Source organism: Carassius auratus, chromosome 25 (genome assembly GCF_003368295.1).
Source record: "Carassius auratus strain Wakin chromosome 25, ASM336829v1, whole genome shotgun sequence".
NCBI lineage: Eukaryota > Metazoa > Chordata > Actinopteri > Cypriniformes > Cyprinidae > Carassius > Carassius auratus.
In genome coordinates, this window is record NC_039267.1 from 14058189 (window position 1) to 14078839 (window position 20651).

The 20651-nt window shown below is 36.2% G+C and overlaps 1 protein-coding gene across 3 annotated transcripts in view; it reads right to left on the reverse strand.

The window, feature by feature from the left end:
• tln2b (talin 2b) overlaps window positions 1-20651 on the reverse strand; it is a 161475-nt gene that overhangs the window by 65763 nt on the left and 75061 nt on the right. For all 3 annotated transcript variants that reach the window (XM_026202816.1, XM_026202817.1, XM_026202818.1), the window contains 8 exons: window positions 19696-19848; window positions 19327-19469; window positions 7632-7759; window positions 7297-7360; window positions 5649-5753; window positions 2441-2596; window positions 1791-1892; window positions 1523-1599 (listed from right to left, as the gene is read on the reverse strand). In XM_026202816.1, coding sequence (XP_026058601.1) covers window positions 1523-1599; window positions 1791-1892; window positions 2441-2596; window positions 5649-5753; window positions 7297-7360; window positions 7632-7759; window positions 19327-19469; window positions 19696-19848 — 928 coding nt within the window. The remainder of the gene's footprint in view (window positions 1-1522; window positions 1600-1790; window positions 1893-2440; window positions 2597-5648; window positions 5754-7296; window positions 7361-7631; window positions 7760-19326; window positions 19470-19695; window positions 19849-20651) is intronic.

Below are 20651 nucleotides of genomic sequence, written 5' to 3' on the forward strand. Positions count from 1 at the left end.
GACTGAACAGTTCCATGTCTGTAACATTTACCACTCTCATCTTTTAAGTCATAAGGCACTAGGTATGTGTGTGTGTGTGTTTGCGTGTGTGACATTAATAAATAATTGTAAAAATGAATATAGTTACATTTCTAAATAAAAATAGTAAAATTAGCTCTATGCTGCTCAGTGCCCCTGTAGCCTACCCCAGAGCGCCCTCTCGCGGCTGTAGACGGTAATGTTTTCTCTTGGTCTTGAATAAATGTGACATATAGTCCAGTGCGACTTATATATGTTTTTTTCCTCATCATGACGTATTTTTGGACTGATGCAACTTATACCGAAAAATACAGTTAACATTATTATTATTATTTATTATGAGAGTAATTGACACAGACTAGAACTTTAATGTTTCACCCAATTCAGCTTATATCTTTAGACTCGTCCGACTCGTGTTGCTTGTATAACTGGCCAGACTTACCTCCCCAAAAAAATCCTATTTAATTTTATTTCATAAATTTAACTATATTTATTTCCACTTCACTGTTATCCAAAGGGACAGAACTATTTGCACTGTATTTATCAGTGGGACAATATTCGTACAATACTACAACCTATAAATAATTTGCAGGTCTCAGCAGCACGAATTATGTGCCCAGCTACATCTGATTCAAATATTATGCTAATTAACAGTGAGCGGTGGTTTCAGACATTACAGTGCTTCACTCGCACTGACTCTTATTCTGCCTGAAAGAATGACAAGACCGAGCTGAAGGCTGTCAGATGAAAACCGATCCGATTCGACCAATCAGATGAAAGCAGCGTTTCAACTCCGCCCACAAGTGCGAATGAAATATTGAAGCCATAAACCGAAATGATCAAAACATACACAGACCAACTGTCTTGTCCATGTTGTCTCACTTGATTGAATCCTCTTCTTGAGATTTGAGTCTCTGACCTTCTGCAAGCCCCGCCTTGTTCACACAATGATTGACGTGGCGCGAGGGCGGGGACACGTGATCGGCTTGGAATGCATTTTCAATGTGCACATTGAATTTTGCTACATTCATTGCGGGACACCGAATGAAAATGCAATCGTAAGTGTCTTGACTGTGAGTGTTAATGCAATTAAGAAAAATAGCATTTAAATGATCATTTTGCCACAGTTTTTGCTTTAACATGTTAGACATATCTAATCATTTCTGTAATACATTTTCATTTTAATTTTGCAACTTATAAAGCGTTAAAATTAATATTCATTTTACATATTAAAACTGGTGAAGTAAATGGCAAATGAAAATTATGTAATTTAATTTTCATTTTCATTTTGCACCAAACGTTGCACAAATGTATTGGAAAATGGAAATGTATATACAGAAATGCATTGCCATTTTACATATTGCATTGCCATTTTGCATATTACATCCCAAATTGAATAATGCTACCCATATGCTTCCATAGGTGTCTGCTTTGCTCCCTGAAAACAAGGTATCATGGGCCAAAAACAGAGAGATTTCCATTTCCAAAAGAGATTTCCACTGACTTTTTCGGGGATACAGATTCTTCCAGCATGGTGGATTCTTCATCACCATCCAAACCAAATCTATCTTTACTCTGTTTCTGTAAAACAAGGGAAGGAAAATATTTTAGTAAGTAAATAAACTGCAAAGAAGGAGGAATATCTACAGGATATATCACTTTGTGATAGTTCAACCAAAAACTAAAATCACGGCAGAAAGTTTAAACATTGAAAATGTGAATAATATTCTCTTGAAGACATTTTCAGTCATTTTGAAGAGCCAGTGACTTGCTTTCTTAAGAATGATGTCAATGTATCCAGCGATGAGTTGAGAGATCTGCTCCCCTTCTGTGGTCTGGACAGAGTAATAGCTCTCCTGGTACTCACCGAAATCCTGCATGAGGCCACACACACACATAACCGATATGAGAAGCACACATCTAAAGGCCGTGTGGATGTCTGACAGGAAGTAAGTCAACTGTCCTTGAAGCACAAGTGCTGCACAAGAGATGCTAAAAGTGGCTCTTAATGGTGCAGCAGAACTGCGCATCACACAGCAAGGTTAAAACACTCAAGTAGTAGCAGACTTAGGTATTTTATCAAGGAAAAAACAACTATTATTAGATTATAGTCAAAACAACATTGTTTTACAATGATGTGGTGGTTACGGTCAATACCGCTCAATATAAATGTGTGGAAACATATATTAAGAACAGTCTTAAATACTATTTTCAAATATGTACATGTATGCATTACATTTTAATTTACTGTAATTTCTTATTACAATTGAAATTTAAAGTACAATATTAAGTGACCAAATACTTTCATTCACTGTATACAGAACTATATAAACCTACTGAGCAGATAACGTGAATGCAGAATCTAAGGGAGAATCCAAACACACTGTGGCTCGTGTTAAATGGAGTGAATAACGTAACGTACCAGTGTGAAGCTCTTAGGTGAGGCTGCCCACCTCTTGACTGTGGTGAGGGGCCACTCCTGCACCACCTCTTTGGTCTTCTCCTCCACCCTCATCACTGACTCTTTGGTAATGCCCAGCAGACGCGGGACCAACTTATTCTTGCTTTTCATCTTCTCCTGTTGAAAAATAACACACGGCATTTGTGTATTGTGTGGCTAGGACCAAAATACACAATGGGCTGCTGAATGCTGACTTCATTTCGGTATTTATGTGATTACAAAATTTGCTTTGCTCATTAATCACGTTGAAAGAGTATCGCCCTGTAAGCAGTTCACTGTCCTTATTTAAACTCTATGATGCTTTACCACAGTGTCTGCAGAGTAACAGATTGTTTGGGCATGACTATGTACATCTGGAATTCTTTGAATAAAACTTAAATTGTTTGAAAAGTTTGAAGTGAATTACAAGGGTGTTCACAGTGGGCTGTGTTTACATTAATCTTGCGTCATAAAAGCATTCCGAGAGGAGGCGAAATTAACGTTACATCACTCAGCCGAACGCACAAGCGCCCTTTAGCACTCTTCTTCATGAGCATTTGAGAGCGCAGATAAAAACTGGATTAGATATACATACTAATGGATGGAGGATTATGAGCAACAGGCTTTCAAAATTATAATATTAATAATAAAAAATGTGTGTTAATGCGCGATAAAATAAATTGTCGGCATTAATTAGTTGAATGCGTTAACTTGCCCAGCCCTTATATATATATATATATATATATATATATATATATATATATATCTCATGATTCCACAATTACCATGAAGCAAATCATGTTCTCAGTTGTGACATAACGAAAACATATTATATTGAAAAAACAAATGGAGGCCTTTGATACCCCTCCTCAAACTTCCTGTTTCAACAGGAAATACGTCAACACAGGAACAAAAACTCTACTTGTCAAACGATCTCTCTGGGTCTTTAAAGATAACATAAGTTAGCATGCAGTTACTGGAACATTCTCTCGGATAGCACACATATTTCAACCAAACATTTATTTTGACGCTTATATGTTAGAGCAGCATTTCACAGATATTTTAGTGACATTTCCTATTCTGAATGTATGTGTATTGACTCTTTTTAAGATTCTCAAACTCATAAGTCACTTCAAGATTATTTGTTCTTTAATAACTATCATACATGATACATACAGTAAATGGAAATCTGGTTCACTAAACCATACAGTTGCACCTTGATACCGATGATATTAGCTCCCAAAGCATGGATAAATGCATATTACACAGTACAACATCCATCCAATCAGGCAGTGCAGCTGCGAAATGGGCGGCAGCGTCTAAAACTAGACTACAGTATATGTGCTACTCGACCATGGCCTGGTGCCTTTTGCCATTTCCCTTCATCTCTCACACACAAACACACGACCCAAAACAATTGCCCGCTGATGGCATCCTGCCAGAGGACTCTTACCGCCGCACAAATACATAATAAAAACAAACACTAAACGTTTAAATGACCTCTTGCGCCGGACATCTCCAGGCTATTGTTTTCACCTGTGGGTCGAAAATAACAACCTCTGATAAGAGTGCATTATAAATAACGACTTACCTCACAGAAAGACATTGTTTATGGCCCTGAATGGCATCGCTTTTCAAGGGTGAGGCTTATGCAACGTGGGTAAATATAGTTTTTTTTTGGTAAATGTTCATTGTCTAGTTATATGCGTTGGTCAGGGACGGTGCTGTTGCTCATTCAGAGTGGCGCAATCTATTGTTAGGTGCAATTAATTTGAAACCGGGCACTTAGCAACACTCCACTAATGACCTGAAACTGATCCTTGAGCAGGCAGCTTGTAAATCTTCCTCTATGTGCCGTACAGCTTAAGAATGCTTAATAGTCTTTAAAACACAAACAGAACTGGAATAAACGGAAACAAGAACCCTGTATATGGATAAATACACACAGGCTTTTTTGCTTGATTCTAACAATTAATTACAAGGGCCTCTGGAATACTTGATTATGATTGGTCAGTTGCTGTATTCTGTGGCCAAAAACTATATACATATTATTCTTTTATACTAAAATTCAAAAAAGTATATCGAAATACTAAATACAAAACTAGCAAAACACTTACATGTAAATTCTGAAATAATTGTACATGAATTAAAAGGATTGTAAATATACCGTAATTCCTCAAATAAAAACCGGTAGTCAAATAAACGCCGGGCCTCTTATAGTGGCCGGGGACATGGTAAACACGGACAAATAAAGGCCGGGGGAAAATTTGTGCAGCAGAGCCAGATAACTAACTACACGCCCACTGCCAAAGCGTTTCTCGTTCTCGAGTCAAGAACCAGTTGCATCGGTTTTCGGATCACCAGTACACTCAACTGAGAACCGTTTCTGTCAGACATGTCCGATTCGAGAACCGAGGAGTTGATGATACTGCGCATGCGTCCCCGTATATATATATATATATATATACAGTACAGTACAGACCAAAAGTTTGGAAACATTACTATTTTTAATGTTTTTGAAAGAAGTTTCTTCTTCTCATCAAGCTTGCATTTATTTGATCTATTGGTATTTTGGTATTTTGAAGACTGCTGGTAATGGAGCTGTTCTGGTTAATGACTTTCATTGCATGAACAAAAAATGCTGAGATGTTTCTCAAATTATCTTCATTTATGTTCAACAGTTTATGTTAGGCCGTTGTATACTAAATTTTTTGTGCAGTAAATTTTGTTCCAAAGAATTCAATGTAATATTTCTTTGTAATGTCTACTTGACACTTTCTCATTTAACAAAAAAAATATTTTGTGGATATTTTCACAGTCAAATTTATTTTACTGTTTTTTATGCTCCATATTAGGCTTCATAAATACAAAAACCCCATTAAAACAGAAAACCATGAATATTATATTTTCTATTTTAATATATTTTCAAATATAATTAATGTGATGACAGTCATTCTTTTTGCCAAAATGAGGTACAGAAATATGCGAGAAAAAAAAGAAAAAAAATTACAATTTGAGATGATGTTTTTGAGATGATATTGTGTGGCACAAGATTATACAAAGGCAATAATAACATTTTTATGTTGTGTGATATTAGCTGGCTACATGCAGAACTGTTTGTCACCATTTATCTGCATTTTAAAACTTAGAACAGAATCAGAATCTAAAGTTTGAACTGGAAAATACTCACCTTTACCAGGAAAAAGGACACTCCGTATGTGCGTAGGGACCTGGCAAGCTTCACATACTTTACTTTTGCCTCAATCTCTGTGATCTCACCGCAGCTTTTGTGATCCTGATGAGGAGATCAAGATATGAGGATATTCTCAGTCATTGTGGGATTAGAACCAACAACCTTTTGAGTATGAGCTAACTCAGTATGTTGGCTTTTAAATAAGGTTTTCATTCACACTGGAGAGCTCAATATATGCAAAAAACACGTTATGACAAGAAATACTCAGAAACACTAAACACACACACACACACACACACACACACACACACACACACACACACACACATATATAAATATACACATATATATGTGAATATATGTGAACCAAAACCAGAACTAATGCCGTAAAGGGTGTGTCTTAGTGATGACGCACATTATTGTGCAACTTTTTTACCAGGTGTTTTGAAGGCAGATCAGTGTTCGCGGAAAAAAAAAAGTGCAAACTGTAATGAAGCAGAGATCAGTTAGTTCCTCACTTTCCGCGCTGAAGCTGAGATCGCTCTCCAGCTTCAATGAAAGTTAACGTATCTAGCGTTTTCGACTTGATTAAACGTAACTTCCTAATGTCACGTGACTTTGCGGGACCTATAAGTGTTGTGTGTGAAAGCACACACATATTTTGGGTAATCACTGGCAGTGTGAAAGAGCCAAAATCTAGCGACCCGAGAACAATTGCCGGGACACATACATATATCTGAATAACAGAGTTAAAATAAAAAACAAGCTTAAATCATGAGCTAGTTTGTCTGGAATCTAAGTTTTGTTTGTCATTATTACTAAACTTCCTATTACTTAGAAAAATATTTGTTTGATTTCTTTCCTTTTTGGTTTTCTTACAATAACTTTGGAAATAGGTCTGAATAGTTGAGCTGAATTCACAGTAAAAAAAAAAAAAAACTATGTATGTAAATTTCTTTTTTTTTTGCAAATGATAATTAAAATCATTCATTTATCTACATAATTGAAATTATCTATTGAATTGATATTTTGTACACTGTAATAAAACAATTTTAATAAAACAAACTTTAATTAAATCTTTTAAACAACCACTGTTGTTTATTGCGGTTTTCAGCTCAACCATTCAACCCTGTTACCAAAGTTAGTTTGAGAAAACAAAAACTGAAAGAAATCAAAAACATTGTTTTTAATTGATAAGAAATGTATCAATAATTAAAAAACAAAGCTTTGATTTCAGACAAGCTAGGTTGTAATTTCAGCTTAATTTTCAACCCTGTTACTCAGATTTATATAATAGTATATAATATATATTTATTTATATACTATAATAATATATAGTATATAAATAAAAGTTTGAAATTAAGGGGAAATACACAAATCATGGTATTCAATAGAATTTAGGCTGTACTTAGACAAGTTCCAAAAATTGATAACAAGGTTGCAAAAATTCAAAACCTCATAGAATGAACAGAAGATAAAACCGCTCATGTAATATTCAGCTTGACCTCCTGCAATCCTGAAATATTCAAAACCCCTTCATTTTTAATGGTTTCAGGCTGTTTTTTGCATGTTAGTCATGGACAGTGCCTAATAGTATGTTTTCTTAGAATAATGGATTGTGTAAAGCCATCAGAGGGTCACATACCTGAAAAATTCTCTTCTCCGCCCCCCTCTGTTTGATGTATTCTTTTGGTAGGAACTCCTTCAGGCTGCAAATACATTTCACATATTTACTCTTATACTACACAAACATTTTTCCATCAGAGCAGAACAAAACACATGAGGTCATCCTGGCGGGAATTACATCTTCATAACGTACGCCCCCACACCGATTCTTAAGGTTTCCAGACAGCACAGAATTCTTGCAAATAATTGTCTGGTCTAAGATGTAATCAGATAACAACTGAAAGAGCCTGTTTGCGTGTGACAGTGTTGAATGGGCTGCATATGATACCGCAGCTACAAGGCATGTGGTCTTACTCTAAAAATCCCGGCTTGTGTTTGTGCTCCACGTGGGGACCGAATTGGATCTGTGCCTGAATTCCAGCAAACTCGCAGGCCTTATCAAAGGACACGGGGTGGGATCCGTTCAGAATGTCATCCCTGGCCTGAAACAGAGACAGGAAACAAGAGCAGATGTTACAGAATGTAATGTGGGTGCTAAAAAAAAATGTTACAGAAAGTATGCGGTGCATTCACTAAGCAGAAAAGCAGACAAAAATATCTGAAGGACCATCAACATCTTTAAAGAATATTCAGATCAGTATTTTAACACAATAATCTCTATGCGGAGATGATATCGTGCATCGCTAATAAGAAAATTTAGCAACATAAAGCTGCAAGAAAACAATTATTTTGTGAGTTGAGGAAGGCTTCTAGTCTTGACATTTTTTTTTTAAGCAGTAGCACACAATTCTTAACACGTGATTCCTACAGGCACTCTTTAACGGCTTACTGGGATTGTACTGACACAATCATAGGGGCAACATTAGTTTCTCTATTTCAGCAGAAACTGAATGAAAATGAAAAAATAAAAATAAAAGGAGTACTTTACCTATAAATACAAATTCGGTCATTCCGAATTTACTCACTCTCATGTCATTACAAATCTGTATGCTTGTTTTTTTTTTTCTCGGCAGTTTGAAATTTAAAATAAACTTTTCCAAACAAGTTTATACAAGAATACTATATAACAACTAATAACAATATCTGTCAAGTTCAAAACCAATCCTATCGAAACAAAACCAAAATAAACCAAGCCAACCCAATCAACAGAAAACCCAAAAAATCTAAACAAAAGAACTCCAAAACAAAATGGAGGCCAAACTTAACTCTACCAAACCAAAAACAAAAAAATAAATAAAAACAAAGCAAAACAAAGCTCAACCAACAACAACAAAGAAAAACACAGAAAACAAACAAACAAATACCCCCCCCCCAAAAAAAAATATAAAAATACAAATAAAATAAAAACAGGCCAAACTAAAATCTACTAAACCAATCCAAATGCAAAACAATTTAAATAAATGAAAAATAAAATAGAATAAAAAATTCCAAGGCAAAACGAAACTAAACCAAAAAACAAACAAAACAAAGTGTTTCAAAATTATGGTTTGTGAAGGAAATGCAGGGGGTTGATGAAAAGCTAAAGATTAAATCAAAATACTTAAAATTACAATAAATAAACTACTGAAAAAAATTTAAATAAAACACTTAATAAAATAGAATTAAACATTTGATTTTGGTTGAAAAAAAAAAACATTAAAAAAAACCATTAAACATGTGAATGTGTCATTAAATATTGAAGTATTTACTCAAAAATCACAGGTGGTACTTTTAAGAAATCATCACCAAAGAGGTTCGTCTGCCAAAACAATTCAGGAATCTCTATTATATGGAAAAGCTCTTCATGAAGGTTCTTTAAAAAATATTCTTATGAGCTCCACAAAGTAAAATAACAGCATATGGGACTGGAACAACATGAGGGTGAGTAAATACTGACAGATTATCATTTTAGCTGAACTATCCCTTTAAGATGTTTCAATAACACTGTGTGGTGACACTGAGTCCAGTCTAATATCATAGCCGCTATGAAAGCTGACGGCCCATCTGTTCAAGCATCTCCTGATGTACACCTGAGTGTAGTTCAGTTTAAAAACCCGACAGGGTGCATCTTACGGAAACATTTTAGTGCCATCCGCGCAACCACCAAGTGAGCATCTACAAAACAAGCGGCATCTATTTGTGAGTTTCAAACAATCTGGATGAAGTCATTAGAAGAGTAGAGGCAGAAACATACACACACACATGCCTGTGAGAGTGTATACTTGGCTGATGTTGTGAGTGGGGACTGAGGTCATGGAAGTTTTACATCATCATAAACAAGTCCGTGTGTGAGGGGCCCCACCCTCAGGACATCCACCAATCATCTCGCATCGCTCCCAGATGACATAAACATGGTAACAGTAGCAGATACAGTCAGTGAGGGTTTATGGGAACACATCATGACAAACTAAGATGTGATGCGGTCACGCCCCTCGTGCGGAGCAGAGAAATCCCCTTCAGCCTGCCAAACACTCCTGAGCGCATGCATGTGCAGCAGTGTCAGTGTGTGTGTGTGTTTCTCAAAGTATGTGGGTGTGTGTGGCACCATGTCAGAGAATTTCATGCGGGCGTGTGTGTTTACTACAGAGGAAGAGTGAGACGGAGGGAGACTGAGGAAAGGGAGGAGAAGTGTTACAGTATGCATGAGTGTGTGTGTGTGTAGTGACTCGCATGCACCTTTTTTCCAGCATGGACATACAAAACCCCTCAGTAAATCTATCGATTACAAAAAAAGTCCCTGGTATTCTTAAAAACAACAACTGTAGAGTAATGTAAATAACATGAACAATGTGTATTAGAGAAAAACATTAATTTCATAATGACATTTCCCCCCATTTTAAATTCTTATTATCCAATGAAAGGTTAGATTTTTATGAATTAAAAAAAAAAGATCAAAAGGATCAACAATGCAGATTAATTTTCACAGCCTTCTTTGATCATATTTACCGACTGTGTCCATATTTTTGGGCATGACTTTACACAAATTTGGTATTAAAAACATCATGGAAATATCATGGTAATAGCAGTAGTAGTAGAGATTTTTTATTTAATACTAAGAAACCCATTCATAAAAGCACTACCTTTATGAAAGTTAACCATGGTTTTATTACAGTAAAAGTGCAGTAACCATGTTTTTTTGGCATATTGATTACCATTACAGTTTAACCACAAATCCCATGGTTAAACTATGGTTAGTGTAGCAAATCTACAGTTATTTTGTGGTTATGGTTCATGGTTCATTTTCATACGAGATACCATGTGTCTTGACATGGCACCATAGCAGAACCATGGTGCAAAAATATGATAAAATACCATGGTATGTTTTTGAAGGAAATCTGAAGTAGAAATTTGAATTCCATGTTTTCGGTCCTAGGTAACAGTATAAGGTAATTGTGCAGTAAGTAATTTAAGTACATGTTAAATGAATAAATTAATCATAGTAATATGGTGTCTATAGACCTGACCAGATTTTATTTTAATGCTATGTTTTAGCTGCTCATTTTCCTCAGCAGGAATACTATACAAATGCACTAATCATAGTACTTTATTATATATAACAGGGCACCATGATTATTATGTTAAGAAGACAAATATCATTATGATTCTAGGTTTCTTTAAAGGTCCCGTTCTTCGTGATCCCATGTTTTAAACTTTAGTTAGTGTGTAATGTTGTTGTTAGAGTATAAATAATATCTGTAAAATTCTAAATCTCAAAGTTCAATGCCAAGTGAGATATTTGATTTAACAGAATTCGCCTACAAAAAACGACCCGTTTGGACTACAGCCCTCTGGTTCCTGCAGTAATAAGGTCACTAAAACAGTTTTTTTGACTAACCTCTGCCCACATGAATTCACAAACAGGGGGCGTGGCCTTGTTGCGCTCCGACGGAGAAGAAGGAAGAGCTGTTTGTTTTTGTCGCCATGTTGTTGAAACGCTGTTTTTTTATCTGAGTCCAATCACCTTTGTTTGGGCTTCCCAGGAACGCTGTACTTGGAGATCAATGGCTACAAGTTATGTTTAACTCAGTTCCCGAAAATTATAATGCACATGTAAAACTATGTGCAGCTCATTTTTTGCTGAGGACAGCTTGCTGAGGACAACTTTCTCAATCTCAATCAGTTTAATGCCGGATTTGCACAAAGATTATTCTTGAAAGATGGAGCAGTTCCCTCGTTGTTTATGGACCACAACTGGTAAGTGTATTTTATTATTTAAGTTGGTGTGTTTAACAGTTTCTGTAACTTATTACACAAAGGGCAACGCTGTTTAGCTTTGTTAACTAGATGTTAGGGCTGTGCAAAAAAAACAAATGCGGTTTTCATGCGCATCTCGTCAGTAAAAACGCTCCTGTGACTATAAATACATTTCCAGCACGTGCGTTCTAGCCCAATCACGTTTCCAGGAGGTCAGCCTGCTCTAAGCTGGTGTCGAATCACTACACAGGAACCGCTGGCCCAATCAGAACTCGTTACGTATTTCTGAAGGAGAGGCTTCATAGACCAAGGAAGTCATCAGCCCGTTTTTTGCAAGCTGTGTCCAAATTCAGGGTCTACATCCTTCGGAGGACGCATTTGAAGGATGTTACGTCACAGCGCCGCGACGAAGGCTGTCCAAATTCGTAGGATCCTTCAAATGCGGCCCACAAATGCGTCCTCCTTTTCCCCGAATTCGAAGGATGGGTGTGGTGGATCCTTTCGTGTCCTACCTATCCCATAATTCTTTTCGGCAGGACGAAGCGAGCGGTAGCGGAGTGGGGGAGGAGTATTATTTTCGATGTTTTTTAAAAACTGGCTTTTCAAAAAGATATATTTTGAGTGGTTTTCTAGTTAGGCATTTTGTTTTAGCATTAAGCATTTTTTTTTTTACATGTGTACGTGTATATGTAAAAAAAAACAAAAACGTTTACTTTCGTAAACTAGCTTCTTCCTTACTGCCTGTGTGAATATCCTCTTACACACAGCTTATTTGTTAGTGATTGAAGCTGTTTTAACGCTTCTAAGGACGAAAGAGCAGACAGAAGTGTTTATAAAGCTCCGGGGAGAGAACGATGAGCTCTTCACCCGCTTCTTGCTTGGCGCTGTCACGGTTGCTAGGCGACAGGATATGAGCAACGGTTAAGGGAGGGAACTGAAAGAAGGGTAGGCTGTCCAAATTCACAAACACCGACTTCCGGTTTTTGCGGTCGTCGGAGGACCCATCCTCCTTCAACCGGGTAGGAAGGATCCTAAGGAGGATGCAGACCCTGAATTTGGACACAGCTTAGGTATCGCTGCAGCCCGGAGACCTCCAAGTGGGAGGAGCTTTTGCCGCAAGTGGGCTGGACTTCACGGAGAGCTCCAAGTGGGAGGAACTTTTGCCGCTAGTGGGCGGGACTTTACAAATGGGCGGGGTTTAAGCGGAAATTTCACATTGCGTCATTGCCGGGGTGCGCGCGAATGAGGATGGCATAATTAGCGATACTAATGAAAAACTGATTTATTGTTTTTCATTGTAGTTTAAATTTTAATAACAAGAGGTTATATAATTTTGTGACAACTGCAAACATTCAAGTATATTAAATGATATTAATTGTATAATTATATCAGTATCAAGAAAATGAATTAGTAATTTAGAGCAATAAAATGTTTACTGCATGTGAATGTTTTTCTTTAATGCAAGTTTGAAATCTGAGGGAGAATTATATTGTTTAGATTGTTACAATCCCCTTGGCTCTAGGTGAAACAACATTACAAAAGGCCACACGAGCAAGTACATTTTACAAATAAACATTTAATTTAAAAAAAGAAAAAAAATCTAAATAGTAATACAAGAGTTAATAATAATAATAATAATAATAATAATAATAATAATAAAAAAACATTCCAAGACTTGGAAAATATTATTGGTACCAAAGTCCAATTTAAGACACTCATTTCCCAATATCCTTTTAATCACCAAATCAATCACAGGTAACGCTCCAAACCATTAAAAATTCAAGTTTTATTTGTTATATGACATGCAAAAAGCAGTGAAATGTAGGTCTGGCATACTCTTTTTAGACTGTGCAAAAAAATAAATAAGAGAAAATTAAATACAAATAATGAAACAATAGGGAAAAAATACAAAGTTTTTAAATTAAATACAAATAATGAAATATACACAATATACTGTATTAAACTTCTACACAGATGATTTGTAGAGATGGTACACAGAAACTGCTAAACAGATGATGTGCAGAGATGTAAACAATGTGCACCTTCAATACCACGACTTAGGTGCCCTTGAGCAAGGCATCGAACCCCTAACTGCTCCCCGGGCGCCGCAGCATAAATGGCTGCCCACTGCTCTGGGTGTGTGCTCACAGTGTGTGTGTGTTCACTGCTCTGTGTGTGTGCATTTCGGATGGGTTAAATGCAGAGCACAAATTCTGAGTATGGGTCACCATACTTGGCTGAATGTCACTTCACTTTCACTTCACTTTCACAGTGAGGAGGAGTTGCATAGTTAGGTTGTGTCAAAAAAGCGCAGTGTGCAGAGAGTTATTGGGTAGCCCTAAACAACCAGTCTATAAAGTTCAGTGTGTTTAATGTCCATGTTTAGTAGTCTGATAACATGAGGGAAGAAACTCCTCCTGAGCCTCTCTGTTTTTGCCATCAGACTGCAGAAGGGTCTGCCTGACTGTAGCAGATGGGTTGGTGGGGTCTTTAAGGATCTTAACAGCCCTAGATTTACATCAAGCACTGTTGCAAATGTCCACCTTTAAAGTATGAACATAATTTATCCACACAAAGACCCACATACACACACATATTAGTCAAAAATGCATAGAAAGAACAAAAACAAGTTTACAGGAAAGTGATCCTTTGGGTTTGCAGAGAGAGGCGGTAACCAGATCACTGAAATGTAACTTCTGGCCACCCAGATTTGAACTTTCTGTAACACAAAGTTTACACATAATGTTTTTGTTTGTTTGTGTTTCCTACAATGACAAAATTAATTCTACACCTGTTGATATGTAATGCATGGTAGTGGACACTGCAGTTATTCTCATATATCCACTCTGTTATGATTATTAAATTGAAAAATGAATTTGGTAATTAAACCAAATATTTCAATTGCATTACATTATATGGATTAACGTTACACGTAAAAATAGATAACATTTTAAAATTGTTTTGAAACAATGACCAGCTTTGTTAAAGTCAAGCATTATCAGTTAGGAGTTTTAACTTTGATAGAACACTGTACTAAATCTATTAATAGTTATTGATCGCTTAAATATCAGTGCAGTTAATACATAGGCCTGCATATTTTACATAACGTTAACAATACCTGCTTATAGTCTTCAGTGTCCATAATCTGCAGCGTAAATCCAAAATATGTATTGCAGAAATATTTAGCACAAAAGGGTAACAGACACAATAAAGATGTAATTTATCTGTGCTGCTAATGCTGTCTTAACGTGCTCTTGGAATAATCGTAAATATGAGTTTTGAAGGTAAAAATTGCACATGAACGTCCTCCCATTTTCAAACTTGAATGCAATGATCTTGTAATCATGATTTAACTACGTCAAGACTAAAACATCAACTGCACTTTTTCGCAACTTGTAATATGTTGTACAAGTCTAAACTTACCCCTTCAGACTCCTCTTTCTTGACGCTGAAAAGCCTTGGGAAGTTGACGTCTTCTTTTTTTTTGTTTTTTTTTTTTTTGGTGGGGGGGGGGGGGGATGGGGGATTCGCAGCGTGCATTAACCCCATGACATTAAATAAACCAATCAAAAGGCTCTGGAGGTTTGTACAGCCCACTTGGAGCTGAAGTCCCACCCATTTGGAGCTTACCCGCCCATTTGGAGCTGGCTCCGACCTCCGTTTATACCTATCTCGTTTTTTGTGACAGTGAAAACAGCAGTATACAGATAGGTGAACTGTGTGAAAAATACTGTGTTTTTTACACGCAAAACATGAACACATGTTATATTGCACATTGTAAACACAATCAAAGCTTCAAAAAAGTGCGTAAAACGGGACCTTTAACAAAGTACCATGGTAATACCATTTAGATTTTTTTAAATGTACCATGCTAATTCCATGGTTTTCTTTTAAAATTCCATGTTGTATCATGTGCATTCTATACTACACGGTAAATTAATGTGGTACCATAATGTTTTTGAACATGGTATTACCATATTTTCTGGAAAGTACCAAGGTTAAAAACATCATGCATGGTAATACAATGTAGTATGTAGGTTACCATGGTAAACTATGATTTTTGGTTACATAAGTACCACAGCATGCACCATGATATTGCCACAGTTTTTGTGTGTGTATTGTTTAAGCACAGTATGTGCTTAAAAACATACATTTAATAACAAGGATACAGCCATGCTTTCCTTTCAAACCCAGAAATACTGACCTTATATTTGCAAAAAAAGAGCTTATCCATCATCTTATATAAGTTATTAAGTGCAGGTGACAGAGTATGTGTGTGTTTGTCAGTAGGAAGTTGCTCTGAAATCCTCAGGCAGACACACTAATGCATCTGCAGCGAGCCGTGTGCTCCAGAGGCCGGTCAGAGTACTGCGGTCCGTCTGCTACAACAGCTCACGGCCTCCAGGGAAACTATGAACTAGCGCAGAGCTCCTTGAGCAGACACACACATTCACACTGCTCTACTCACGCACACATTTACATACATAAACATAATGCATGAAGACCCACTGGCCACTTTGTGACACAAATCCTTTTGACTCAAACCAGAGAGAGAACGAAATATGCTTGTGTGAATGTGTGCCAACATCAAATGTAAGATCATGTGCAAACTTAGCATGACGGAAAAAAATATTACGATTCATTTTCTGGTTTCCTTATTAAAAAAAAAAAGTTTTATCGGTTGTGTTTTGCAATAAATGTTTTCAGATCACATTAAACTTACCATCCAACAAAATTAATCAGCTTTATTATTTTCGTTGCATCATGCTGGTTAGCTCCACCTACAATGAAACCTCATTGGTTCATAAAAATATGATCTGTTATTTTTTCACTTTCGTAACCTGAAGAAAAAAAAATTATGCAAAAAAATTCCTAATTTGGAGAAGGTGTAAAAGTATAATGTAATAAAATTTCAAACAATAATTTCAATAGTGTCTTTAAAAGTTGTAACCCCCCAACCCTAACATGTTTTAATGCTAGCTACAAGAAGTCATGAAAAACATTAGCATAGCTTCAGGAAGTGCTACAAAAAATGCTTCTTTAATTGTGATCATTTTTATTGCACTAGCCTAAACATCAAAATTAACACGCTATTCTTCCCAGCCCTAAAATTTTTATTGCTCTGCCCCCAAAACAACTAAACCTCATCGGTACAAATTCCCAAACAGATATACAACAAACATCAAATTTGTTGTGAGTTTTTTTTTCACATCCATTATAATAAATAAAATATATACATTACCAAAAAAAGCACCTGAACAAGGTATAAAAATGTGTAAACTCTGCATGATGCAATAAAATATCAAAAGATATATAAAAAAAGCTAAATCTTTTGAAAAAAAGAGAAGGTTTTATCAGTTGTGCTTATTCACTTATTGTTATATATATTTTTTTTTTACAAGTGTTAAGATATACTAGCATAACCACAGGAGATTACAAAAACAAAAATTATTTTTATTGTGCTAAACTAATCATCAAAATATGTTGTGCTATGCTGTATAGCTCCACCCCCAACAGCATCCCATTGGTCTAAATTCCCACAAAGATACTTATGATTTTGATTCTCTGTGCTTTCTGGCACTTCACGTTTATTGCGATCTGAAATTGGAAAACTCTGAAAATATTGCCTAATTAAGAAGAGATGTGAGGGAAAAGTAATCCATACTGCCTACGGTGGTGGAAAAGACAATCAACAAATCAGCAACTGTGAAGATATGCACATTGCCTTCTGGGCTAACCAATAATTCATTCATAAGAGCTGTGTCACTATTTCACTGCTTTCATAAAACCATCGAACTCCTAAATTTCTGTGAGACAGTGGCTCTGAGAAATGAATTAATTGTTAGAGCAGGTGGTGATGAAGAGGTTTTGGCTGGTGCAATACAGTTAAACCAGCCAAAAAGACAGATAGAGGACAGATAGAATGGAGGTAAAAGAGAATGAAAACAAGTCAATGATATTGATTATTATTGTTAAGATCAAGCATAATTATCAACAATTACACAGGGCATCAGGGCAAAATACTTCAGGTCAAGAAGCTGTCACTCTAAATCTCGGCAAATGAAACCCATTCCCTGAAAGACATGTTGACTGCCCTCTCATCATTGGACATCACAGGGATTTCACTTCACTGATTTGAATCCTATGTCACTGGTAGGTCTTTCAGGATGGCTTGGAGAGGGGAGGTATCCAAAAGCACATTGATCAAGTTCAAGACATTGATGCTTGCATAAAGAACAGCAACAGGCTCAGCAAGCTCCTACTTCCTATGAATACTTCAAATCTACATCTCCTCCAGAAGTCTGAGATCCGCTAGTGAGTGACACCTCATGGTACCATCACAGAGAGGCTGAAAATTACTTTCCAGAACATTCTCGTTCACAATTCCTGGACGGTGGAATGATCTACCCACCCCTATCTGGAATCCTGAACCCCTGACAATTTTCAAGCGACAGCTGAAAACACATCTCTTTCTAAGCTACTTGATTTCATCATTAAAAAAAATAAAATAAATAATAATAATTGTCTATATATTCCTTCTTCTAGCTTGTACTTATTTGAACAATGCCTAAAACTTGGAATTACAATTAAATCACTTCCTGTGTCTGTTTTTGCTTCTTTAAGAAGAATTGCTTTAAGTATCCCCCAATTGTAAGTTGCTTTGGATAAAATCTCAAATGTAGGACTGGGATAAACGATTATTTTTTAAACGATTATTCTAGCGATTATTTTTTTGATGCATCGATTAATCTAACGATTAATTTTTTCAGACCGATTCGATTTCGATTATCTCCCCATTAATTGACTACTAACAATTTATACATGTTGATTTACATATCTGAATGAAAAAAACATGAATTCCTTAACATTGCAATATATGTTTATTGCTCTTAAAATTACAAAATAAAAGACTGACTAAGAGCGCATTACTTTGCACTTGTATAGAGATAGCATTCAATAAAACCTTGAAGCCTTGAAAACACAGCTTACTGAAACAAGCTTACTGAACACATAGGGCCTAGCTTACTGAAAAAAAGTTCTTCTTTCAGATGAAAATAACAACAACTTGATGTCTAGCGTTCAATAAAAAGGTCACCCAAAATACTTGTTTAGAGCAATTGAAAGAATACAGTAACCAATGTAAACTTGAGGGCTTTAAGCTAATACAGAGAGTGCTTTTCCAAAAAAAATTAACAGCAGCCTGTCATGGAGAAAAAAAAATCTCAGAATTCTCCACGTGAAACTTTGGTGTTCCGCCCTTTTTCTATCGTGTCTAATGATTTTGGTTAATATGCACGAGGGAGAGAGAGAGAGAGTGAGCAAGACAGCGCTCGTGTAGTTTGAAGACTGTGAGTGCGCGAGCGCAGCCGGGGCTCTCTCTCGTACGCGCCCTGTCACTGTCACTCATTGATCAAATAAGGCTTTGACAGTCGCCAAAAAAAAAAAGATCAATGCAGAAAAACCCCTGGATTGGTTATATAATGTTGGTCAGAATGTTGATCTGACCATTGCATATATTCAGCGCACATAAGGTAAACATTTTGCAAACGTTTTTTAGAGAAATAAAAACAGGTCGACGAATCGATGCGCATATTTTGCGTCTACGTATTTTTTGCGTCGACGTCATCCATGACCTCAACGCGTTGTCCCAGCCCTACTCAAATGTAAACGTAATTTTGACTAGCTCCGCCCACAGTGAAATATCTTTGGTTAAAAATCCTGCTCCAGATAACTGTATATTTTATATGATCTGATTGGCTGTGATCTTAATGTTTTGTGGCATATTTAGCTTTTTGGCAAAAACTTGACACATCTAGTCAGTATGTGGTCTAAAATAGAAAAAGGGCACAAAAAGGGATCAAAACTGAGCTTTTACCTGTACGTAGAGAAGGTTGAGCTGGACAGGATCACGAGAGTCTACATTCTGGTCAGAATAGAAGAACTTCCTTCGTAGAAGTAATATCTCGCTCTCCTCTACGCCCTGCTCCCGAAATGTTCGACTGTGGTCCAGCCAGTTCACTGGGAATGCAACATTTGACCATGTTAGCATTAGCAATAAAACATTTTTTTTAAATCGTATATTAACAACACAGTTCAAATCAAAATGAGACCAGCTATTATGCCATTAAAAAATCTGGACTGTGTAAAATTTCTTTAAGCCTGTAAAATAATCTCTCAGTGTGGGTGAATCTGGCGGGGTGTTTGTTTGCTAATGTTTTATTTTCACAGTTGCCAGGAGTCTCACAATCATCATCTGTGTGAAGTTTGGCTTTCAGCTTCTCCATCTTCCTCTCGTCTCGCAGGAGGGTTCTGTCTTTCTTCAGCGTTCCCATCCCATCCTCACGCTTCTCCTCCACCTGCTCTTGGATCAGTGAGTACTCCTCATAATTAGTGATTCCTGTGGAGCATGAGACAATCAGCATGAGACAATCTCTCGATCTGTCAGTCTTTTAAACTCTCTAGCACAGGTTTTGTATGAAACTAAATAAATATCATTCAGCTTACATGAATTTATGAAAATAGCTTGGCTGTAAATCATTCAGGAAAATAGTAAGAATTGAATTAATTAAATGAAATATAAATGAGGAGGCTAAGGCTTATTATGCTTTAAGCTTTAAGACAGTATCACACTGTCACTTATACTGGCTATTTAAACTGAAAAGGAGCATCTAAAGTAATTTTTTATGTGATTCTTAAAAGTCATAAATCCAATATTGGAGATAATGAGAACAATATAAAAGATATTTTGTTTAATTGTTACTAGTGGTGTACCGATATATAAAATCCTGGCAGATACCAATAAATGGCAAATATTCAAATTGTATACCATGTTTCTCAGTTTTAAACAATAAACACTAAAATCGATCATTCTAAATACTACAAGTGAATTCAGGCACCACAACATTATAATATACAGTATGAAAAATTTATATTTATTTTGAGATTTGCAATAGAAAAAAAAAAACAATTTAAATGATCTAAATGTGAAAATAGATACAATTAACATACACAAATAAACACCTAATACAACATTACCAAATACAGACCTTTAAGTTAATTAAATTAAGTTAGATAGGTTTTAAGTTAATTTAAGTTAAGTGAAACAAATAAGAAATGAAGAAAAACTCTGTGATGAGGGGGGCGGGGCTGAGAGCCGTGGGAACGGGGCGAGGCCGGTGGAGTGATTGGAAATGAGCGACA